At 40.1% G+C, this 26392-nt stretch overlaps 1 protein-coding gene across 7 annotated transcripts in view; it reads left to right on the top strand.

Annotated features, from left to right (window-relative positions):
• Window positions 1-26392, top strand: part of EHBP1 (EH domain binding protein 1) — a 337428-nt gene that overhangs the window by 274651 nt on the left and 36385 nt on the right. For all 7 annotated transcript variants that reach the window (XM_083175799.1, XM_083175796.1, XM_083175797.1 and 4 more), the window contains one exon: window positions 2978-3101. In XM_083175799.1, coding sequence (XP_083031925.1) covers window positions 2978-3101 — 124 coding nt within the window. The remainder of the gene's footprint in view (window positions 1-2977; window positions 3102-26392) is intronic.

Genomic DNA, 26392 nt, shown 5'->3' with positions numbered 1-26392 from the left:
GGTACCCATAAAACAGGCTTATCCATAGCAAACAAAATGAATGTAGACATGAAAGCGAAGGGTCCTGCTCTTGCCTTAGTAACATGTACACTTGGACATCCAGTACATGACCTAGAAAATCGCAGGGAGTTTGTTTTGTATAGAAAAATATATGGTTTATCCATTTAGTAGGTTTGTAGTGTTGTCCGTAAGCGTTGGCAATGTATATGTGATACGTAACCAGTCTCCTATTTTATTAGTCCCTTCCATATCAGATTTCCTAATAAGACTATTCCAGCAGCTCGGGTTGGTGGTGTTAAACATGACAGAACAGTCGCCACTGCTTTGTGCAGCCTGGCTCTGAGTGATGGATAACACCTTGCAGTGTTTAGCACATCTATTCTAGCCAGCTGTGTGCGTAAACAAGATTATATTGTACAGTTTGCCATCGGCCCTCTCACCCCCTATCCTTGCGTGAACTACAGAATAGCAATGGAAGTGTATATTAACATTTCCTACAATGCATTGCAAATCAAGAAAACGGTCTAAATGCAGACGGGACCACGGAATGCTATCTAAATATAAATGATTGGATATTAATATGTCACACGTGCAACTCGCACGTTATCATGATTTTTTACGAATACCTTACTTTGTAATAAAAAAAGTAAATGAAAGAAATGTTATTATTCACTTAAACATTTACAAACAACCTTTTTGTCAGGATGCTAAATGAAGTAAGTTTAATTTATATAGCGCACTTTCTCCAACAGGACTCAAGGCGCTGAAGAACTACTCATCTAGATTCACTAGCACAGTATATTGGGATTTCCTAGGTTTTATGATTATAATTAACTGTTTTGTAAAGCCTTGTAATTAATTCCTAGAATGTTACCTAAAAACACTGGATATTTACTCATTTTGGCTAAAACATGTAATGTTTATGTTCAGTAGATTTTTATCATAACTACTATTGATGGATGGCAGAATATAAGACCCCTATAGTCAGTGGGTGGGATATAGATTTAGCAGAATTATCAGAAGGCGCAATGGAGAAATATAGAAAAAGCTGCCAAGACCATAGGACTATAGTAAAATAATATTAACCATTTGCAGTCCAAAATGATTTTTATGCAATTCAAATAGTCTGGTTTAAATGTTGTTGTTTTTTTTTTTTTTTATAAAAAAATGGTCTTCACTGAATGTTGAATTATGTAAATGTTCTTATTTTAAAATGGCTCCCCATTGGATCTGCTACTAACGCTAGGACTGTTGAGCAGGACTAGAAGTTGGACCTGAAAGGGTTAAGTGACACTCAAAGTGAAATAGACACAATGGTTTAATATTAATATTCACAATAAAAATTCAACAAAAGATGAATCAGAGACAATAGTTATGTAATATCAGTAATAGTACACTTTCATAATCATAGAGGTGTACAATGCAGATTTTATGACAATTGTCCTTGTTCGCATTGATAATCACAATAAGAGTTTCAAAATGATTGTTGCTGTTCACATCAATTTCCAACGCGTTTCATCTTGCGACATCATCAGGGGCATGTTGAATAGAGGATAAGGTGAATAGTGGTATCACTCGACTTCAAAATGTATATATTGTGATTATTATGTATTATTATTATTTATTAACAGTTTCTTATATATCGCATACATATTCCGCAGCGCTGTACAGAGAATATTTGAACATTCACATCAGTCCCTGCCCCAGTGGAGCTTACAATCTATATTCCCTACCACATGTACACGCACACACAGACATTCTAGGGTTCATTTTTTAGGAGCCAATTAACCTACCTGTATATTTTTGGATTGTTGGAGGAAACCGGAGTACCTGGAGAAAACCCACGCAAGCACGGGGAGAATATACAAACTCCGCACAGTTAGAGCCATGGTGGGGATCGAACCCATGACCTCACCGCTGTGAGGCAGTAATGCTGACCATTACACCATCCATGCTGCCCCATGCTGATTATCGATGTTAGCAACAATCTGTACTCCTCTACGATTATGAAAATGTACTATTACTGAAAATACAGCACTATTGATTCTTTGGTTCATGTTTTATTGACTTTTTATTGTGAATATTAATATTAAACTTTATTTTACTTTAAGTGGTACTTATAGTCCTATTGTCTTGGGTAGATTTTTTAGATTTCACCACTTTTTTTTTTTCAATTAACAAAACTTTACAGTTCTCTCCTAAAGTTACAAGTTTTATTTAAAATTGCATTCTAAAATTATAGATTGAAAAGTTACCGTTACTATCGGGGGTGGAGGGGGGTGGCTGCCAGGTGCGGCTACAGCACAGCCTAATATTCAAATAGGGAAGCCACACTAACTGGCGATAAATACCAGGAACCACTGCTTGGCAGCATTTTGGGTGGTGGTTGGTGCTGCTCCCATGCTCTGGAGCCGCCACTGGTTACTATGCACCATTGGCATCATCAGCTAAAAAAAAGCACTGTGAACCCTAGTGTTAGGCCTAAAAGTAAAAACAGTAGCAATTTCCTCCTGGTCTAAACCATGTTACAATGCAAGGGGTGCATGCATTTCTGTTTTGTGCGTAAAGGGACCATACCGACTGCTGCTGCATATATAGCGAACAAATACTGGGCAGCTTTGTGTTTTGCGCTTAAATATGGATTTATATTTTAGATCTGGTCTTTCTTCAGAGCAGCATGGTTTTACCCAGGCGCAAATCGCTCCTAAGAATAAGGCCGTATGTGCAATGTGATTACATTGGAGAGGTGGGGGCATATCACATGGGAACCGGCCCTTCAGTGGAGCAAGAGGTCATGATGGAATATCACTATATATATGTTTTATGCCACTTTGGCAGATGTAAGTGGTCTGTGCTAGGCTTTTGTTAGACTTCGTAAGTGCTTTTCTAAGTGATCGCAAGACAGAAAAAGTCAACTTACAAGTGATGTCTCCTCTCTTGTTTGTTCTTTCTCTCCTTTTTTTTTCCCCTTATACAGAAAGGGTTCAAAGACACCAGTCAGTATGTAGTAGGAGAATTGGCAGCCCTAGAGAATGAGCAGAATCAAATTGACACCCGTGCCGCGCTGGTGGAGAACCGCCTCCGCTATCTCATGGACACAGGTACGGTGCCCAATTACACTGTAAACAGTTTTGGCAAATTGAGCGTTCACAAACTCTTATAGAGTTTTGGAAGTGTGAATCTTTGAAGCCTGAATGTTCAGCAGAACTGCCTTGAAAATGAAAAGGCTGCGATTTGCTGCCACCTCTCTGGGCCCTGGTGATAAGAGTGCCTTCATGGGAAGTGATAACTTGCCCTGATATCGTGTGAGCCAGCACTATTGAACAGTGTGCTCAACGATGCAGAGCCTGAATACATATCTGTGCCTCATTGATATGCCCCTGCTTAGAAAAAAAAAATAGTAAGATCTTCACTGTTCTACAGATTCAATGGGGGAGAGTGTGTTGTATGTGTCTGAGGAGAGCGATGCTAGCCAGCTATATTCCTTATGAAGCATGGTCTGCACAGACTAGAATCAGACTGCTTGACAGACGAATGCTTTCAGAGCTATCTGATTGCAGAGACTAAATAGATTTTGTCATTGTTAGGGCCGTATATGCATACATAAGATATAAATTCATATGTCTGGGGAACACATTTTCTTCATCTTTGTATTATATCTAAAATAAAATAAAAATGTGTAATGCACCGTAATATCCTTATATTTACCGAGCTGTGACATCACCATATTTTGTGTTCTTATAGTCTTCTATGGAAAAATAGTACTTATGTCTCCCATATCTTTTGTTCTTTAATTTGTTTGTAGAACCTAGCAGTTCTGTATGATGTACTATATTGTGAATAATATGTAAATGCTATATGTACGTATCACAGTGTACATAGGTTTATAGATTGTATATAGTGTCTCCCATATGCAAAATTCCGTAATACGAAATATTCTGAAATATGGAATTTTTAGCGTGAGACAGAGATAGTGATACCTTCCACGCATTTATTAAACACATTTATACCAAATGACCCTCAGGCTGTGTGTATAAGGTGTATATGACACATACGTGCATTCTGTGTTTGGACTTGGGTCCCATCCTTAAGATATCACATTACTGTATGCAAATATTCCAAAATCCGGAAATATAAATTATCCAAAATAATTCTGGTCACAAGCATTTATGGTATGATAGCCTCAATCTGTATGTGTGCGTGCGTTAAAATGTGTATATACCGTATATTGACTTGGATCACGAATATGGGTACTCGGATGAAGACTTTTGTTGTTTATTTTGTACAGCCAGCCACAGCATAGCAGGTTAATGTATATGCAGTCGGTAGGACAGGCAGTAGCATACAGGCAGACTTTTGAAAGGCTCCAGTGGTCGCTATGATAAAACACCCCCGACCTATCACTTTGGTAGCTATTCCAACATCAAGAGCAAGGTGACTCTGCCCTGGAAACCCTTATATCAGAAATACCAGGTGCTGCTGATTCACCTGCGATCCTGCTATCAAAACCTGCTCTCGATCCTCCACATTACTTTAATGTGGGAGGATGCTGTCTCTGTCACGATATATAAATATATATATATAGATAGAACAATGGGATACCCTTTCAATGCGCTATTACAAAAGCTTAGGCCGCAACACAATTTGTCCCCCCTGTTAGTGGAGGAAAAAGTGGTATATATATATAGCAGCCTACGCATGAAGAAGGCATTAAGGCAGGGGTTCCCAAACTTTTTTGAATCACGGCACCCTAGTGTATCGGAATTTTTTCGCGGCACCCCTAGGCCCAAAAACAATTAATTAGATTGGCTGGTACTTCTGTACTTTCACGGCGCCAGCATGGCGCCGCGCGTCAGAGTCCCCTTGCGGGGCTCGCTTCGCTCGCCCACGCTGCGGGCTCGGGGGCTCGCTACGCTCGCCACGCTAATTAAAATCAACTCCATGCCAACATGGATAGTGAAGGTATGAACTATCCATGTTGGCATGGCGTTAACTCCGTTTATTTAACTTAATTAGTGGCGAGCGTAACCCGGAAGTACAGGCGGCGCCATGCTGGCGCCGTGAAAGTAAAGAAGTACCGATTGGCTTTATATGCGATTCTTAGGGTCAGTTATGTGCTAAAGGGCAGGATTTGCTTCTGTTTGTACACATTTTATGATTGGCAGCCACCAGCACTGGTTTTGCCCATAAATAATTAACCATAAAAAAATTTAATTGGTCCTGGACCACCAACCTGGGGCACCCCAGCAAGTGTCCCGAGGCACCCCAGGGAGCCACGGCACACAGTTTGGGAACCACTGCATTAAGGGTAGACCTATGGAAATGCAGACTGGACACGCCATGATTCTGTATGTAACAGCTCGTAGCTGACGTTCCAAAAACAGCCATGACGCATCTGAATTTTTTGTAACCACTCCCAGTTACCGCCCTCAAATAGTGCCTACCAGTCAGTTACTGTGCATATAAATACTCATTGCAGGCGGGATCGCTGGAGCACAATGATGCTTGCGCCATGTGATCTGCTAAAAATTGCTCAGTTGCATGAAGCATCATCCTTGCTGAATCAGGCCCTTAGCTTATATCATGGTAAAGAAGTATTTGTGCGTGTGTTTAGAACTTAGGTTCCAGTTAAGGACGTATTAAGATGTTAACCCCTTCAAGCTAAGGACCTATTAATTAATAAATTTCTACGAATGTTCGAGTACTGCATTTCATGACTTCGCCAAAATCATTCAATGTTAAACTTAAGCTGACTCCGAATGACTGTCACCCCTATATTTTTGAATGGTACCTGCCCCTCTTCTTCCATCTTCTCCCTCAAGTGATGGCAGCTTGGGGTGCTGCTTGCGACAGTGCTAGGCCCATCCTGTGCATGCGGAGTCCATCCATCATAGGGATGGTATGCAAGCCATTGGGCCATAGTCTGTGTTGGCAACCGATGCTGAAAGTTGTCAAAAAGTGCAAGAAGTTTATGACAAATGTGTAATAAAATGTATATGTAAAAAGAAAGTACAATAGTACAAAAAAGAAAGTACAATAATGTATATTAAATCGTAGTATACATATATCATTGTATAAAGGTAAACGCATCAACTTACAACCTAGGTTTCTGTTATTGTTTACAACATTGTGGTAAAGCAATTCAAAAAGCTAAAAAAAAAAAAATACTATTGTGAAATATTAATGATTTACGTTACATTAGTTAGTGTTCATTCTAGCACTCACCTTCTTTGAAAACCCATGCAGTTTCTCTTCCCTGCCTGGGGTGTCGTTGTCTGCTGTAGTGCTTCTAGCACAGTGTGGTCTGTATATCAGCACTGATATGCAACCAGACCTGTGCTAGAAACACCACAGCAGACCGCAACAGCCCAGGCAGGGAACAGGAACTGCGTTTTCAAAGATGGCGAGTGCTAGAATGAACACTATTAGTACCTTGACCTATTTCATACCTTACATTTTTGCAAATGGTTTGTACATTTTTTTTTACCCCCCCCCCCTCCATGAAATGTGTTGCCCCATCAGTGAAATGCGTTGATTATAGAATCCAGTACACAGTGTTCTAATTGTATTCCGCCAAACAAATATCTCCTCATTTTCGTGTTTAATTAAACACTTAATTTGAATGATTTTTTTTTTTAGTTATGAAAAAAAAACTATAATTTGTTGTTTGTCATTAAAACAGCCTGACTGATAGTGTACAACATTCCAATCACCAGATTTCCCGGTGATTGCGTGTACAGTGAATGTGGGGTAATTAAATCACAGTAGCTCTGTTGCTTCTGTTTGACCATTGGTGGCAAATGTAATTAAATTAGCAAGCGCACTTAAATAAAAGCAGACAAATATAGGCAGAATCAAGTGAAAGCTTCTGTAATGTTTTAGATTAGACATTGCTGTGAATTCTTCACATTTTTTTTTTTTAGCGTTGTCCCTAGATGAATTCAAAGTAATTGGGGTGGTTAATTTTATTTACATAGAGCCGTTCACAGCGCATTAAATAATAGAGATAATTGAACAAGAATTGTCAAGTGTGTACTGATATCAGACATATTACAGAAGGAAATGTGCGTAAAACTTCATTTCTATGCAGCCATTGTTTATGGTAATTAAGTACACAGATTTATCCCTTGGTTGCCTTCCAAGCTTATGGCAACTGCTATTGTTGTGCTCCATTAATATGTAATCAGGAAATAGTTTAATTTTCTAATCTGCAGTTTGAGAATTCACTTTCTAACAACTCTTAATTACTGCATTGCCCTAATGATGCTCATGGTTGTGAAAATCGAACCAATAAACAGCTAGGAAGCAGCCAGAGGGGATTTTAATTGCAGAGATGGTGCTTACTTAATAAACTCGGTATGCCCCCACCAAAAGGGAGCCAGGTGTCCTTCAGCCACAGACCCAATTGCAGCACTTTATTTAAGTGGTCCACCACTGCTGCAATGTCCCACGTATTGTTTTTATTTAATTTTTTTTCATGCGGCTTAAGTGGAATAAATTACTGGGAGAAATGAAAATGTAAAATTTAAATAGAACGTTTTAAAAAAATATATATTTTTAGCATGTTTCTTTTACCTCATTCCCTCACAGAACGTCTATCATTTCTGGTCAGTGAATCGGGGAAACAAGCCATCTGATGTATGGGGGCTTTAACATATATAGGGCCTTTTAGAGAATTTTTTTTCTCTAATGGGCATAACCATGTTGTACTGCAGGTGGAGCAGATGTAACAGGTGCAGAGAGAGAGATTTCAGTGAGCTATTTTGTTTCTGTGCATGGTAAATACTTCCTGCTTTAATTTTACACCGCAATTTAGATTTGGTTACAACTGCCTCACCTGCAGTGCAGCATGGTTTCGTCTATTTGAGAAAAATATTTATTTGTGATCCAGTCTGAATTTAGGCCCACAATCTGAAAAATGCAGGGCTTTTTCTCTATGGAAAAATGATCTCCATATTCACAACAAGTTACAGTTGATACAAGATTTACAGTCCCTCATACCCCTTTCACATCGCATCTCGGACCTGGGTTATTGGGTTGGTGATGTATGGTGAGGTGCGCTGTGAAAGCACCACAGTTTATAACCCGGGTCCAGTAGCGCACGCAGGGGGGGTTTCTGAATACCCAGAAATCCCCCCAGGAGTCTAAGGGCCCTAGGCTGAAAGCTGAGGGTCCCCTCTTTCCATAGGTATAAGAATTTAAAAAATTGGCCCTTGGGAACCGGAGATGGATTCGGCATGAAAAGCCGGCGGTCGGGATCCCGGCGTTCAAAATCCCGACGCCGGAATCCCGAACGCCGAAATCCCGACAAGGGGGGGGGACCTGGATCGCCCCCCCCTTGCGGGCTTGCTGCGCTCGCCACGCAGCGGGCCCGGTGTCTCGCTACGCTTGGCACACTAATTTATTCTCCCTCCGAGGGTGTCGTGGACACCCACGGGGGGAGAAAGTGTCGGGATTTCGGCATTCGGGATTCCGGCGTCAGGATTTTGAACACTGGGATCCCGACCGCCGGGATTTAAACTGCATCCCCCGGAGATATCTGACTTCAAATCAGTGGTCCCCATCCAAGCCTGTTAATTGCTCTTCCCAGTTAGATATTTCAGGTTCTGTCTGAGTTTTTCTGAGGGTATATTCCAAACGCTGGGACTCCCCCTTTGATGGACACTAGTAGTTTGTCTCTACTGTTCCCAGAACCAGAGATATCAGCCTTCCAGCAGCTGGTTACTGCTCCAGCTCCACACAGCTGGGATCCTAGGTGGGATTCCCTAGTTTTTAATTCCATTAAAATCGTAGAAATGTATTTCCGGGAACTGGAGATATCTGCAGTCAAGCAAGCTGTCCTCCCACCAGAAAATTATGAATAATAAGCCCACTCCACTATACACCCCTCCTCTGCATATTAAACATCCTCTACCACCCTGGAAGTTATGTATCAGGGCCACTTCATTTAGCCCAATGCCCCCTTCTCCCACCCCATCTCCCACCACCTGTGCAGTAAAGGGGTAATTAGTGGAAATTACTGATCCAAGCCCTACATGCTGAGCGGTTGATCTAATACCCCCTACCATCCGCGAGACATCAAAGCTTCCGCTCATAGCACCCCCCTTGCCTACCGCTGGAGGATCGGTAGGGGCCCCAATACATTGCTATGCCCAGGGGTCTACACTGCTGTTGATGCCCCTGTATGTATATATACTGTATGTATGTATATATGTATATATATTTTATTATTATTTATATACATTTGGTCTATCTATAATACTTTAACTGACTTGGCATATACTGGGTCACCTAAGTGTCCATCTCTGTGCTTTGCTCCGCCCCTCTGGAAACCCCCTTCTGAAAATCCTGCGTTTGCCCCTGGGGTCAACCAACCCGGTAATTCAACCTGGGTTATAAGAAGGATAAAACCCTGGTCACCCTCTGTATAATGATCGACCCGGGTTTAATGTGAAAGTGCCAGAGCCCTGTCAGACCCGGGAATGCGATCCTGGGTCCGACCCGGCTTTGCAATGTGAAAGGGCTATTACATACTCTGGTCTTAAGATGCTTATTTTATTACTTCATGAAATTATTTCACTTTTTCTGTTCACTTTCAGATTGCTCCCTTTTTCTGGGGCTATTTAAAAATTACAAATATTAACAAAGATTCTTTTTTGTAGTGTTGAGTACCATAACAGAAAGGCACTGGGAATTTTAACCAATCAAATTATGTTAATCATTACTTCAGAGGACTTTGGTTAATTTTGTTGCCAATAACTGTAACCACTACAGTTTAGCCCGTATTCAATGCGGCCGGCGAGCGGGTTAAACAGCGGGGTTCGCGGAAAACAAGCGATCCTCGCTGTTTAACCCCCACGCCGGCCGCTCACCCTATTCTACGTTCCTGGGAAATCCTCGCTGTCCTCTGTTCCCCCAAACAGCGAGGCTCACAGCTAATGCAGGGAGCCCGCTGCATTTAGCCATGATTCTCGCCATTTTAGCAGCCGCATACACTGATTCCGACTTGATCCAAAAACGGAGCAGGAGGGAATTGGCGTAGGCAGGTGGTCAGTTGAATACTGACCCTGTGACCTGTGACAACGAGCAGGCAGCCCTGCTCACTGTCACAGCTCGCCCGCAGCATTGAATACTGCCTTATATCTTGTATAAATAGCACATAGGCCAACATGGAGGGTAGTTGTGCAAGGGCTACGTGTCATTCTTCATTGTTTTTATTTATAGATTAATCATTTATTATTTGTTAAATGGAAATTTGGGCTGAAATGTGGCATGAGCACGACCAAAATAAAATGCAACATAGAAGATTGTCAGATAAACTTTCTGCCATATAAATTACATTTAATGGAAGTTCTTCTTTTCTTTATCCTGGTTTTGTTTTTTGAAATTGTATTAGGGTTTTTTTGTTTTTTTCCTCCCAATACTTAATACCTTTCGCTGGTACAGTTAAAGGGACTTTTGTGCTGTCGGATACGGCGCAATTTCTGCTTAATGTTTTTGCAGTGTTCTTGTGTGTTATTTGTGTTTATCTATTACATCACTTCCTAATGGTAATCTTCAAGGCACTGGCCCCAACATGACTGTTTTTTTGAGAATCTTCCTGTTAATTGCTGCTTCATCTAGTTAAGCCATTGATAGAGGCTGTGCTTTTCATCTTCCATTTTCCATGTAATTGTCTTGCTTGAATGGATCTAAACAGAAGGATGCCAAGACAGTGAAGAAACCTGCCCCACTTACCCTTAGTGTGGCCCGTGCATTCGCTAAGTTACTGAATTCTGCAGTAAAGCATCTTCAGCGTTTGAAATGAAACTGACAAAATAACCGCTGCCTTGTAAACCGCTTTGCTCTGGTTAACTGTCCATTTTTCCCATTTATTTATGATTTTACAGTAGTGCACTCAACGTTAAGCAATGGCCGGACAATTGATAGATGGGGAAGAGTTCCATAAATCTGTTTAGAAGTAGCAAATGACAAACACTGCATGAGTGAATTTATGTATGTGTGTACATATCCCGTTGTTGAGGTTAATGTTTAGTTTACTGAAAACCTGAGCAGTAAATGATTGTCATGACTTATAAAATGAGGATTGAGGTGACTATGGAGCCAGATAGCTCCTTCTGTGGTCTTTCCCAAAGATGTGTGCACAGGGGATATTCAACGAAAATCACCCTGTCCTTTGTGGCTTGTCAGGATTCACGTCCGCACCATGCGACGTTCAGCAGCAAAAGCAGCTTATCCGGTAAGGGTAAATCCATGACATTCTTAAAACCGGCGGTCAGAGTATTCTATCACCGGCTGTCTGGCTGCTTCACCTATATGTGTTGGACTATTATTTTTCGCTTATAAGTCAGACTGCTCATCATCGCCCTCGTTTGACTAAAGATTTAAGCGGCTGTACGTGAGCTGCATAGAAGACATTTTCTTGTAACACAAACAGCTAGCCAGCCTCTAAGTATATTATCAGGCAACTTCTTTCAGAAACGTATTGCTAAAGAAGCTTAACATTAATTATTGTAACTTTGGGAAGATTACATCCACACTCGCCTTGTAAGAAGCAGTATAAACTTCTTGACCTCCATTGCTTGAGCTTTAAGACACAAGAATGGCATTTTACCAACTTTAATGGGATAACCAGTATAATCTTTCAGCAGTAAGGGGGGAAAAAAGTGTTTAGCTTATAATACCCTTCTGAGTTGTGATAGAGGCAGCCTGTTGTGTGTGCCGCAATCATAATTCGTATGTCTTCTTACTGGTTTTACTTCCTTTAGTACTTGACGAGCAGAATCTTACAAGATTATGGTTTAGTGACTTGCCAATTAGCATATTGGCTTAAATCCATAGCCCTATTTTGTTTTTATGCCAGGCTGGAAAAAAAGAACCTACGCTAAATACACCCTTACTTGGTACGTTGGTTAATTTGCTGCTCCCTTGTTTGAAATTAGGCATTTACTGAGGTTTCATTTGCTGCTTGACATGGGCTCTAAGGAAAGATTGGGTCTATATACATACATACATACATACATACATACATGTATATATGCATTATATATATATATATATATATATATATATATATATATATATATATATATATATATATATATATATATATATAGACACTGTATAAATAATCTCCGGGACACAAATAAAGTCTGTGGGTATTTGTAGAATCGGCATTGCACCTTCAATAAAAACGGGACCTCGGAATTTCTATAATAACAAGTGCCGTGTGCTGAAATGTGCTTTAACCCATTACAGTTAAATCTCTTTATTTTCCAACCGCACTACATTCTTGCTGCTGATTTGTTACGGCACCTAATCTGCATAGTATTAAGCCTTCTGTGGTTTCTGCTGATTTTTCAGCAAAATAGTCTTGGGGGGGGGTGGAGGGAATATTGCTAAATTCTACTCGTAATTCTATTTACATAGCTCAATGCATGAGATTGCTGGATTATGACTAATTTTAATGGCTACATTAAAAAAAATACATCTAACATCATTCTTAATTAGAATAATCTCTAAAGCCAGTTAAATGTTTCAAAAGACAAACAGTTTAATTAGCTAACCTACAGAGGCTCCCATCCCCCAAATGTGCGCTAGCCTCAGACTTAGTGTTAGCCTTTCAAGCATTCTTAAACAATCGGATGAAAAGGGATTTTAGGAAGATTAGATGACCGGGATGCTTTAGACGATGTCCGTTAATCATGAGATATGTAGCATCTACCAAGTTTCATCAAGAAACGAGCATTTAAATAAAGAGAAGCGGGAGGAGCGGAAAAAAAAACTATTTTGATTATCTAGTTAGTATGAATTACAAGTTGTAATGTTGAATGATAAGGCGTATTAAATAAATGTGTTCCTTTAATTGTCTGCACAGGCAGCATTACATGCTGGGGTGTACCAGCAATTGATATACCAGATTAGTATTCTGAAAAGGACAATGTTTTTTTTTCCCAGGGATCAAGCCTTTTGTTGGTCTATCCCAGGGTGCTACAAGATTTTTTTTTTTTAGTAGGCTGAAATTCCTTGTGGATTCCTAATCCAGCACTAGGTGTGTTCCGAAGAATTTCATAGCCCCTCCTCCTGCAAATTTTGTCCATGCTAAAACAACAATTCATAATCTATTGCATAGATAGATAGATAGATAGATAGATATATTTAACTATTGGACAGGCTAACTATCCAATTTTAGACTACAAGTCCCATCATGCTCTTTGCCATATTGGGATACACACTCTTTTGGCACCATTTATATCTATTCCTGACTTTAACATGTGCCTGTCACCATTGATATTAAGCACATGGAGAATATTGTTTATAGTAACACAGGTGGGGATTACTTATGAGGATCAAGACCTGCTTGCAAATATCGAAAGTAGTTGATTGCAGACTTGTCGCTAATTGGCTTTCTAAAAAAGAAAATTAAGTATCGTAGCTAATATATAATACATCATTTGTATAGTTTATATATATATATATATATATATATATATATATATATATAGAAGCACGGTGGTGTGGCACTCGTAGCCAATGGTCAATAAATCACGAAGAAGGCCAATTTATGTAAATTTTCATCAGGATAACCTGATGAAAATTTACATAAATTGAAACGTTGTTATCAACTGGCCTTCTTCGTGATTTATTGACCATTGGCTACGAGTGCCACACCACAGTGCTTCTACATTTATCCATTGTGTAGGCACCAGCCGCAGTTACCCTGTTATAGGGAGTGCCGATCCTCTGCCGAATAAATATAAAAAAAAAAATATATATATATAGTTAAAATCTCCATTACAGCTATAATCCATACCAGTTAATGTCTATTGAGTAAATTGTTCTTCATAACGATATCCTCAATTGCTTCTTTGGTGTTAAATGCTACTACTTAAACCCATAGTTATTTATCAAATGATGTTCACACCATCTGATTGTGTGGTGGTAGAAAATGATGATTTAATTGATTCATTGAAATGTTAACTGAAGCAAACCTTGCATGCAGTAGACTTTACACACGGCAGTGTTGCACTAACGTCTGCATTCATTTGCAAAATAGTTAATTAGGGCATTAGTCGAACATGATGAATCTGTTTTTTTTTGCATGCGGACACTTACACCAAAGGCTAGGTTTTTCGACATATGATTCATTCGTTTAGGACAGGAGTTTGTTGATGTATTACATTACTGCGTACTCAGCTGACCTCTCTAAAAAAATGTCAAGTGCTGTCAATAATGTACTACATATGTGGCTGCAGTTGCAGCGTTATGGCTATTATTGGTACAGTGATCGCAGGTTACGTAATAAAAGCATTTGAAGGTGCTGTTAAGTTTACTTCTGTGCATTCTGATTCAGTGTTCTGGCCTTACTGTGGTATTGCTGGGAGTTTGACGGTTTACAGCCAGTGTCATCTGTAATCAGATGTACAGACACCTGTACATAAACACTGTGAATATTCATTGGCAATCCATTGATGAGCAGATGCTATCAGAAGGAGCCATCTCTGTTTGTTATCTTAATTGAGTAAAAGCAATTTAGCTTGCTATTTAATTGCAAAATCTGTCCAGTAGCTGATTAGTTTCACACTTAACAGGCATCCAGCTACAGGTACGCCTCAACCTAACAGTCCTTATTTTATCGTTATTAGTTTTTTAGGAACGTCGAAAGGAAATTAATTTGACAAATCTCCGTGTCACTAAGGCTCCATTACACAGTTGACTTCAGGTCTTGTATATAGAAATTGTAAACTTAGCAATTGCGTTAAAAAAAAGATGCATAGGGTGAAATTTAATAGGATAGGAGATTCAGAAAGGGAGAGATTTGGTAAGAAATCTACAGGGTTTTTTTTAAAGCGGCAATCATTTACACTGTAAAACCAGTATAATTTTGCAGTGTAAATGATTGCCGCTTTAAAAAAAAAATTATGGAGTTTTCTTACCAAATCTCTCACTTTCTGAATCTCTTATCCTGTTAATTTTCACCCATAGTGTTATGGGGCCCACACTCACGGCATTTTCTATGCGATCTGACTTCATTTGACTAGATCGCGTAGAAAATGTCCCTAAATTGCTCCATGTGTAGGGGCCATAGCGATGCTCGGCCCCATGGATTGCTATCGCCTGGCGATTAAGATTTAACATGCTTGATAAATGTAGTTAGATCACTTGCCTTGACAGATCCCCAGCACACATCACTGGCACATTGCTGTTAAGCGCTGTAAGCTAAGCGATCTTGCGGAGCCATCTAGCATCTCTCAGATCACTCAGCAACATCTCCCCGTGTGTAGGCCCCATTATTCTAGTAGAAAATAGCATTTGTCCAGCACCTTCTAAACCAGGGATGGGGAACGTTCAGCCCTCCAGCTGTTGTTCAACTACACATCCCAGCATGCCCTGCAACAGTTTTAGTATGACCAAATAGCAAATCTGTAACAGCTGGAGGGCCGAAGGTTCCCCATCCCGGCTCTAAACCTTCGAAAACTGTCACCACACAGAAGACTTTTTTTTCTGTTGGGGGGGGGGGGGTGAAACCGCTACAAGGAAAGTAAATGCTGAGAATTATACAAGATCATTCTAAATACTATAAGTTTGGGAGGATAGCAGTGAGTACTGACATCCTTCTGCCAAGTTAGTCTTTTTGTGCGTCACACATATTCAAGTATGACTAATAGTTTAGACCACAAACTGTTTGAATACATCTCTGCTTAATGGAATGAAAGCAGATGACCACCATGAGTAACCAAATTATTACTCATCTTCCAACACGTAAGACCTAAGAGATTATAATTCTGGTTTCGGAATTATAAAAATTCAAAAATAGTCAATAGCTAATGCACTCATTCCTTTGGTTGTTGAGAGCCCGAGGATGAATTGATAATTTATATGTGTTTGTGGTCATTGCAAATAAGAGCATGGTAGCATTATAGTCAATATGTTTCATCAGTGCCCAGAGAATTCTCACTTGTGTTTACTGGTAAATTTATTTACATTGGAAAAGCTCCTTTTTTTTTTTTTTCTTGTGGCTCGGAAAGTTGTACCCATAGTGCAACAGATAAATGAAAGTTCCTTTAAATCCATTGGATAATAGAGGCAGTGTTAAGGCTAACCACGGTGTTGAGCTAAACAGAGGGATTACTCCTGGGTTTTGCATCAGTTGTTTTCTACCGGGTGGCCTCACTTGTCAAAAAAGAGGAGAGCGAGAGAATAATGTTTAACGGGAGAACATTCACAAGACACTTTGAGAAAAGGAGTGTATGGTTAATTCCATCAAAGCTCAGAAATCAGTCATTAATTTATTCTAACCTCCAATTGTTGGTCATTTGTGCAACATCTGGCCTCTAAGGCTCAGACTCAAAGGCAAATCGAGGAGGGGGGTTGTCATAGCTCTTCTTTTATGAATTGTTTCGGAAAATTGGTGGGGTTTTTGTTTTGTTTTGAAAACATTCAGATTATGGTTACTGGCCTGTGTAGGCTATATTTGTACATATTAAGGGAAAAAGATCGTAGTACAGTACACACACACACGGTTGACATGCAAAACTATGATGCACAAAAAATTTCTGACTGTGGTTGAAATTGAATATTATTTTTAAAGCGGCAATCATATACATGGCAAAACCAGGTTGATTGTTGCTTTAAAAATACGGGAAGACTCAACAAAGTTCCGTACAACCTGCAACTTAATTTCATCCCATTTCTTTGTTCTTTTCATTCCTATTTTTTCCATAAAACTAGTAAAATGCACATCCATATTGACCTCCAGTGTAATACACCATGGTGAATGTTGCCAGGCAATGTTAAAAATGTAAAAAAAAACAAAGGTTTGGCAGAAATTGTGTGTGCATGTATCGATGCACCTAAATGTTTAGTTCAGCAGGCATTGAACGCTTTAACGCTCATGGTTGAGGCCTAAGATTTTCCTCTTGATCACCGTGTTTTCAAATAAACAGCATCTGCTTGTGCACATGAACAGACTGCTGCCTGCATTACTGCTAATTATAGTAAAGAATCTGTCCTCATATTTCTGCGCAACTCTATGGATTGCTTAGTCACATGGACAACTCCTTACTCACTCCCTGAACAAGAAATTGAGTTGCGTGAAATATTAATTTGTATAATGATTGGGTAAGATCTGTCCCATCTACAACATGCATGCTCAGTGGGAGTCAGGACATGTGCAGTGGATATTGTGGGATGTGACAGAGTGGGGGGTAGTCTAAGGTAACCCAGCATAGGCCTGGTCTCTTAAGTAGTATAATAGAATTGCATAGATACAATGTATTTATTTTTAAATAAAAGTATATCTGTTTATTAAATGAGGACTTTATAAAATGTCAAGAGCCATAATGAAAGTAACAAAATATGCCTTGGGGACATTATCCTGCATTTGGGTGTGTGCACATTTTAACGCAAGTCGTATTTAAGCTGAATTCTGTTTTATTGGTCATTGTTACTATGGCATCTTAGAAAAAGTTTCTGAAATAACTCAAATCCCACTGCCAAATGATTCCAACATTCTGCCTTTTCTGTTGCAACATTTGTGCTTAGTAAGACTGATTTCAGCCGTGCAAAATGAGTAGTGACCCCAGTATGTTGATGGCACAACCCTTAAGGGGCATGCACTTGGTGATATTTTGGCTATGTACGATTTTGACAATGCGATTTCCCTTGAATTCCCTGGAGCCCAGGACCATACAACGTTGATGCTAGTTACATGAGATTTTGACTATACTAGAACACTGACTGTATACAATGTAGTCATAATTGGCTTGCCCGCACAGTCTATTTTTTCTTGCTATTGGCATTGCAAGCTGTATACATACTTTGCGATTTGCGCTGTTTTCTTCCGATTTTTATTATGTAGTCAAAATCTGAAGCTGAAATCGCACCATGTGTATAAGAGCTATAGGGGGGGTTTTCAGATTCGCGTATCCACTTTTTTTTTTCCAATTTTCAGATTGTTTCTAAAAATTAAAAAATGTAAAAACATTGAATAGAAACGGATGCAATTTCACCATATTTCCATGGATCGGCAACATTGAACCCATTATTTTGTATAGAGGCTACAAACAGAATCAGTGGGTTCTAACATGAATCAGTTTGTGATTATGAAAAATTTGGAGAAATGACAAATGCAAACAAAGCTGTCCACTTATTTCGTGTACACCATGTAGGGTGCGTGTATACTCATGAGGACAACCTGTGACCCTAGTCTTTTTGGTGTACACTCCGAGAATGCTATGGTTGGGAGCAATATAATGATACTTTAGAGCTCATTTATCAAAACTTCAACAAATTGAAGCAAACGTAATGTTAATTCAGTAGAAAACGTCCTGCCTTTCTATGGGTGCCAGACGTCAGGATTCCGACTTTCAAAACACTGACAGCCGGTTTCCCGACGGCCACCTGCTATTTTCCCTCGTGGGGGTCCAAGACCCACATAGAAGGAGAGTAGAATAGGTGGCTCGCGTAGCAAGGGGCTTAGTTGCGCTCACCATGCTGTCTGGGTCTGGCCAGTCGGGATCCTGATGTCGGGATAATGACTGTCGGGATCCCGACTATCGTACCTCTATACCACACCCCTTTCTACACCTATTTATAGTACATTTCATTATTAGAATAATAATGATCTCCTAGAGATCCTGAGGTTCCTGGTTTAGGCTGCACTCAGAGGCCGTATAAACTGTGAACAGACAGATACCTTACTGAACATATCCTTGTCTATGAATCAGCCCATTTCTCGGTTTTAGAGACTTCTTTCTCTATTGAAGCTGCATATATTTACCGCTATGAACGGAGGGACACCGTATTGAACACCATTTTTACCTGTGTGAATTTATTCACAAAATTCTGGTCTGAGAGACCACGCTCACCCAAATTGGTTGGATTAATCCACCATAGTGGACAGAAAAAGTTGTCATTTTGTATATGAATTTAACTTGAGAGATCTCTTCTCACCTGAATCGGTAGCCCTAATAAACGACTAGAGGATTTAACTCTGCCCATACTATATACAGGAGATATCTCCATTTTGGATTGGTTCATCGCCCCTGATGAAGTCCTAAGGGACGAAACGCGTTGGGCCGTGGATCTACATTATATTTGGCACTAGTTTGAAATATCTAAAACAGTGAAATGAAAATGCACTGCTGGATAAACCACCAATAAATGTTTATTTGCTTTTATCTATTTTATTGATTGTAAAGCCACTTAGTGGTACACTTAGCGCACCCCTATTCTTTTTTTCTATCCTTATCCCACTTGTACCTTTACTAGCAGCGAGGTACTATAGAGTTGCAGCTCTTCTAAGCTCAATATTGGGGCCACTATCTTCTTTCCATATATATATATATATATATATATATATATATATATATTATTTTTTTTTTATTTTGTTTACATGTTTTGCTATTATTTTATAAAATATTTATAGAATAAGAATGATTAATGGTGTGTGCACACGGTACTTTTTGCCTTCCGATGTTGACGATCTTGTCAACATCGGATCGGAATCGGATGCAGATCGCAAGGGTTTTAACCCTTCAGATCCCGATCCGATTCCGAGCGCGTTCACGTATCGCAAGGCAGATCTGCACTATATAGTCAGACTTGTATGCAAATCGGATGTGCCTTCAGATACTATCCACGATCCGATCGGATCGTGGATAGTATCTGAAGGCACATCTGACCGTGTGTACACACCATAAGGCTTAAAGGTAATGCATGAATATCTTTTCCTATATTTCTTTAATATAAACAGCAATAGAGTTTTACATTACTTGACAGTGTGACCTAGACAAGCCCCCCTTTGTCACATGTCTGCTTAGCCGATGCTGAGGCTGGGGACACCTGGTACAGGTCTGGCTCCCCTGCAGTATCGCAGGGGCAGACTAGATGGGCCAAGTGGTTATTATCTGCTGTCAAATTCTATGTTTCTAGGATTTCCTATGATCAGTGGGATAGCCCAATGTATGAGTTATATAGGACATTCACTTGGAGCGCTGCGTATAGTGCACAGCTTCTTCCTCTGCATATAGTTGAGGTGCACTTTAAATTGGAAAGGTGTTTACTTAAATATGATTGTAGAGCATTACTTACTGGTAAACGTGGCAAAGGACTGCAGCCGGATAACATTTAAGGCAATTCCATTTTGAAGCTTTTTATTTTGTATTTAAACATAATCAATACTTATTGTTGCTGCTGTTGATCTCTACCGGCCAGCAGCTGGTACCATGTGTGCAATTCACCTATTATGGTTTTTTTTTTCGTTGACTTCTAGGTACCAATAATTTTGCATATGGAAACATTTTATTATTTAAAAACGTGATTTACATAAACCTAGCTTAGCCGTGTTGTAAAATGATTCCGAATTCACACATATGCAATGCTTTATCAGGGCGGTCAGGAGATGAGTGAATTTTTTTTTTTCTTCCCATTTTCACAGCTTATGAAATGCGATGTTTGAAACGGTTCTTTGAGAGTGAGCAGATTATGACTTGCATAGTGACTCTCAGCTGCCTTCTGGGAAATGAGCTGTTGACATTCTTTTGGGTCATCATCCAAGATAGGAGGGCAGCCACAAGGATTTAGCAGATAAATTCATCCAAAAAGACTTTTATCCATTTCACTGCAACTCGGAGACATGTACGATGGTAGCATTAATGTAGTCTTTATAAACCATCAAAGTAAGCCTTATGTTTCATAAAATAAAAAAAAAACACAAATCAAATAGCCAGGATAATAACTTGCAGAGAGGTCTTCTAAGAGGTAATACAATATTTACATATTTCTGGAGAATACAACAATCTCGCCAGTGCTCTCCTTTCCGGAGCCTCTGTAGATCAGATGTATTTTTTTTCTGTCTTAAAGATATGTTTTTTTGATTTGTCGTCGACACTATCTTTCTCCATTTCATCCTCTGGCGCTTTGTAAATAGCCAAATTTCAATTAAATTCTTTATCGTGTTGCGTTTGAAGGAAAATGGCAGCCTAACAGGATTCTCCCTCCTCCATCTCAGTAACAGTTTAGTTCACTCTCCGTTTTATTCTTGACTTTTTAATTCAGGTGTTAGAAAAGGTCACAGATGGCCTCATAAGGCGTAGGAGGATAAATCGGTGTAAATTTTCTTGTATAAATGGGGAAGGAAAAACTTTGTGACTTACACTATAGTGATACTATAGTCCGACCATTCATTGTAGGTTCCCACAATGCCTTGTGCAGCCCAGGAGCTAACAAACACCCCGCTGCGTTAAAAAACTCCCAAAAAGACAAAAGAGACAATAAACCAGAAAAGCTTTACCACTGGCAGCTTTCAGAACCACAAACGAGCGAAACTATACATCTCCACCACTCCAGTTTGGTCAGAATGCTAATGAGCTTGCTCTGATCTTTACTTGGCTTCCCGTGTTTTCTACATTTTCAAGGACCACATGGCGGTAGCAAAATAAAGACAACTAAATGAGAATTTTGAATGCTTTTTTGTGTCCCGGCCCTGGTGCTTTTTCAATTGACGCACTCTTTTGGCTGTTCTGTACTTAAAAAATAAAGAATACAACAGGGGGGTGTGCGTCCGAACGCTCCCAACTGAGTTAAATTTTTACAAGTAAATTAGCAAGATGAGGAAAATATGAGGGAAGTTCTGATTATTTTCCACTTCATCATATCAATGACACCTTCAGTGTTCCTCACGTTCTTCTTAGAATAGAGGGAGATAAAAGGTGATTGAGTCTGTTATTCACAATGATGAATACCTAGTGAGGTTTTAATTCTAAGTAGCCACATTGGACATAAAAGCCACTAGGAAGTACTCCGCATTAGCAGCTCAGATCACTAGTTAATGAGATGATACCTTTTTTTAAGCTTTTGTCACCAGATTATTAGAAAGGATGGTGTTCTGTTTCTATCATTTCAGAGCATTAAGTGCCTGTTGAGCATAAGTGCTAAAATACAGGTCTGTATATATTGTTCTTTATGCAAAGCTAAGGTTTCTGTAGTGTTGGTAGCAGGTGATTTGTCACCATATTTTTATGGTGAGAATCCGCCTTTCCATAAATATCTCTTGCAACAAGGAACCACTGCTACATATATTTATTATTAACTTATTTATTAACAGTGTCTTATATAGCGCACACATATTCCGCAGCGCTTTACAGAGAATATTTGAACATTCACATCAGTCCCTGCCCCACTGGGAGGTTACAATCTATATCCCCCACCACATGTACAAATATACTCATTCATTCTAGGGTTCATTTTTGTTAGGAGCCAAATAACCTACCAGTATATTTTTGGAATGTGGGAGTAAACCGGAGCACCCGGAGGAATCTACGCAAGTACGGGAGAATATACAAACTCCGCACGGTTAGGGCCATGCTGGGAATTGAACCCATGACCTCAGTGCTGTGAGGCAGTAATGCTAACCATTACACCGTCCGTACTGCCCCAACATATAGTCTAGATTTTGTTTTGATTTGACCAAGTATGATATTATAAGCTGTAAAACAGTGCAATACATTGTTGTCATTGCCAACAGAAATGTGATGTTATATCTCTAACGGGGTAGTTCTCAAAACTCAGAGAGAGATCACATTGTGAGAGGACTGGCCTTTCAGCTTCTGCTTTAGATTTCACAGGCTGGGTTTCAAAAATGACAGGAGCTGATTGGTTTATCTCTCTCCCGCTTTGCTAAATAACTCCCTATGTGGCAGTTACATATAGGCCAAATGGGGAAACTATTTTGAATTGAAAATTGGGAAGCTTTTGCTATAGATTTGTAGAGGCTTTTTACCTCAAATATGATTTGCCTCATTGTTCTCATCATCATCAACTTTTAATTCCACAGCACTAGCAGAGAAAGTATCGGAATTCCATGGGGTAAATTTACTAAGATGGCATATTTCTCATAGCAACCAATCGGATTCTACTTCTCATTTATTTAGCACCTTCTAGAAGATAATAGATATAATCTGTTTGGTTGCTATGGGCAACATCCCATCTTCATTGGAACTCCAGTCTTAGTAAATCAACCCCCATGTCTTAATTTTCTACCACACAAAAATACTTCCATTCACCTACCCATTCATATTTTTAATTGTGGTTTGGAAACCAGCGCACCCATCTGAAACCCACACACACGGGGGTGTATTGGTCTAATAAAATTCCATCCATATAAAATAAAATATGCAGAATATTGTATATGTATGCATGTATAAGAGATGCTACTTCTATGAGTATTTTCAGTCATATTGTCTGCCAGTCATATCTGTCCATAGCCGAAGTGCTGTCATTATTAGGTACATAGGCAGATGCTGGGGGTTTCCAGTTGCTTAGAAACCCCTCCTCCCCACAGCCTGGCCAGCGGCCATTACACGTAGTATGACCAGCAGAATGGTGCTGCAGCACATGACCAGTGGCAGCAGAATTTCTTACCAAGTCTGCTGTGTGTGTGTGTGTCAGTCTGTGGATCTTCATCACACCACAGAGAGGGAGAATCTGGTAAGGGGCTTACCATGATCATTCGGCCTTAATAGGTCTGAAGTACTCTTTTACTCAAATTTTAATAATATAGCCCCCCCCCCCCCCAAACAGAGCCACAAATTCCATGTATAATCTCATCCAAAGGGGGCAGCACGGATGGTGTAATGGTTAGCATTATTGCCTCACAGCACTGAAGTCATGGGTTCGATTCCCACCATGGCTCTAACTGTACGCAGTTTGTATAGTCTCCCCATGCTTGTGTGGGTTTACTCCGGGTACTCCGGTTTCCTCCCACAATCCAATAATATCCAGGTAGGTTAATTGGCTTCCAACAAAATTAACCCAAGAATGTCTGTGTGTGTACATGTGGTAGGGAATATAGATTGTAAGCTCCACTGGGGCAGGGACTGATGTGAAAGTTCAATTATTCTCTGTAAAGCGCTGCAAAATATGTGCGCACTATATAAGAAACTGTTAATAAATAATAATCCTGTCCGCTTCACTAGGAAGGTGGCAGAATGCTGGAGATGTGTCCACTCTAGGTATGTGGGACTGCCCGAAAAGTCGTAAGTCTCCTGCAACTTATGGGAGAGTAGCCAAGTATGCACTTGACGTGTCCCCAAACTATCGTACTGGGAGAGGATATGATTGACAGGAGGGCTTTGGACAAAGATGTGTTACTATGGAAAACTAAGTCCTAAATGATATTTTATGCATTTACACCTTACTATTTTATATTAAACAAATATAAAAGTTAAAATCTGTTTGGAGAGGACCGACTGTTTCTTCCATCTCTGACTGGTTTTGAAACCCTTCCAGTTAAATATTGAATGATGGTAACATATTCATGTGGAATAAATTAGAAAAGACGTGGATAAGGTTTTCGAGCGTACCTGTCAGCCAGAGCCGTAACTAGATTTTCTGGGGCCCTTTACAGAATAGAGAATCCCCAGGTATTAATAACAGAAGGTGTAGAGGAAGGAGACGGGATAGCCAGGAGATACTAGGCCTCAAAGAGGAGGCACGCTACAAGTGAAAGTAAATAAAACAGTTAATTGGCAAGTTCTGTCCACAGTAACCCCCTACCCTGCACATTTCACACAACACTAATTATCGCCAAATGAATGACTGTTTAGAAAAATATTGACTCCTTTGCTTAAGTAAGAAAGTGCGAGTTCTCTTAGACCCGTACCTACAAAATGCAATTTGTGTTGGGTTGTCAGTCTTGCTATATGCTGCAAGCTTGGACTCCCACTGACATTGGGCCTGATTCAGTGATAGACACGGTTTAGATTTGCTCGCAGATGACCAATATTTTGTGATCTACACATACATCACAGATGAAGTACACAAGTGCTGTTATACTTTTGCAATGACGGTCAAAGTTTGGGTATTTTGGCCCAGGCTTTTGGATTTAAAAAAAAAGGTAAATTAAAAAGTGCTCACTATCAATTATCAAATATTGAATACTCAGGTGGTGCCCATTTACTTGTAAGTTGGATTACCTGCATTCCAAAATATATCTGCCAAGTTGTTCTTTTTTTGCGGATTACAATTAAAATAAAAATGTTCTCTCCAACTAAAAATTCCCTCAGTTCTAAAAATGTAAAAAAGGCAAGAATGGGTCTGGTCAGTGAGGTACATGTATGTGTATGATCCATTCCTAAATATGCCACCAAGAGTGAAGTCCACACATAAATCTCCAATAGGACAGTCTCTATAAAGGTGGATAGATATAGTTACCACAGTTCGGCCACTTGGTGAATTATTCCACAAATAATAAAAAAAATGTAATGGCCTTAAGTTCCCATTTATTCGGGTTAGATTTTTTTTGGCTTGCTCTCAGTATCCCTGCATAGATCTTTGAAATCACCAAGGGTAGTTTTATAGAAACTTTCTATACTTTTTTACATTTTCTTTTTTTTTTTTACATCAAAAATATTTGTGGGGGATCTATTTTCCCCATAAGTGGAATCCTCCAACTAGTGTGGCCAATCCCGGGATCGGGATCGGCGGGATCCCGGGATTTGGCCTAAAAAAGTCCGGGATTTCAATCCCGGGATTGGAGAATCCAATCCCGGGATTTCGGGATTAGACTGCGCATGCGCAGTCTAATGCCGGGCAGCGTCTGAGCACTCGCTCAGACGCTGCCTGGCTGTTCCTGTAACCTGACCCGGCGTGCGGCCTGCGTAGCGTGACAGTAGAGGTCACGCTGCGCAGGCCACAGGTCACCAGTGACTGCCTGCCCGCCTACCCGCCTCTTCTCCGCCGCCCGCCAGCACACCGGCCTGACTCCGCCCGCCTGCCCGCCTCTTCGCCGCCGCCCGCCTGCCTGCCTCCGCCCGCCTGCTGTCTTCTATGGAGGTGCACTTGCCGGGAGGCACCGTGCACCTCCAAACCCACACCCGGCCGCCCGCCCGCACCCTAATGTAAGTAGATGTGTGGGTCGGCCGGGGTGGGTCCTATGCTAAAAATGTTTTTTTTTTTGGTGGGGATGCCAATCCCGGGATCCCGGGAATTCCGGGATTGAGCATTTTTCAATCCCGGATCCCGGGATTGAAAAAATGCCCTGGGATTGGCATCCCTACCTCCAACGCTTGTGTGTCTGAATCTTATAGAATGGGTGTGAAATCTTTTTTTTTGTTAATTAGTTCTTGTTTGGCAAAATATCTCTTGCAGCATAGAGTTTTAATGTACCAGTTTAGCTCTTCAAAGTGATCGAATATGTTTGGAAGATGAAAAAAAACTTTAAAGCACGGTTTAATAAAGAAATGTCTATGTTAGAGACCTTTTTTGAGGACAGATTGAAAATGTCCCACTTTTTTGGTGCTTTTAACTTTATCTATTATCTACCGCTCTCCCACCCCTTCTTCCTCGAAGCTTGAATTTCTCCTTTTTGCTGTGCCCAGTTGGTATTCTG

Source organism: Crinia signifera, chromosome 3 (assembly GCF_055691185.1).
Source record: "Crinia signifera chromosome 3, ASM5569118v1, whole genome shotgun sequence".
Lineage (NCBI taxonomy): Eukaryota > Metazoa > Chordata > Amphibia > Anura > Myobatrachidae > Crinia > Crinia signifera.
The sequence above is the reverse complement of the archived record's forward strand: the minus strand, read 5'-3'. Positions and strand labels throughout refer to the sequence as shown.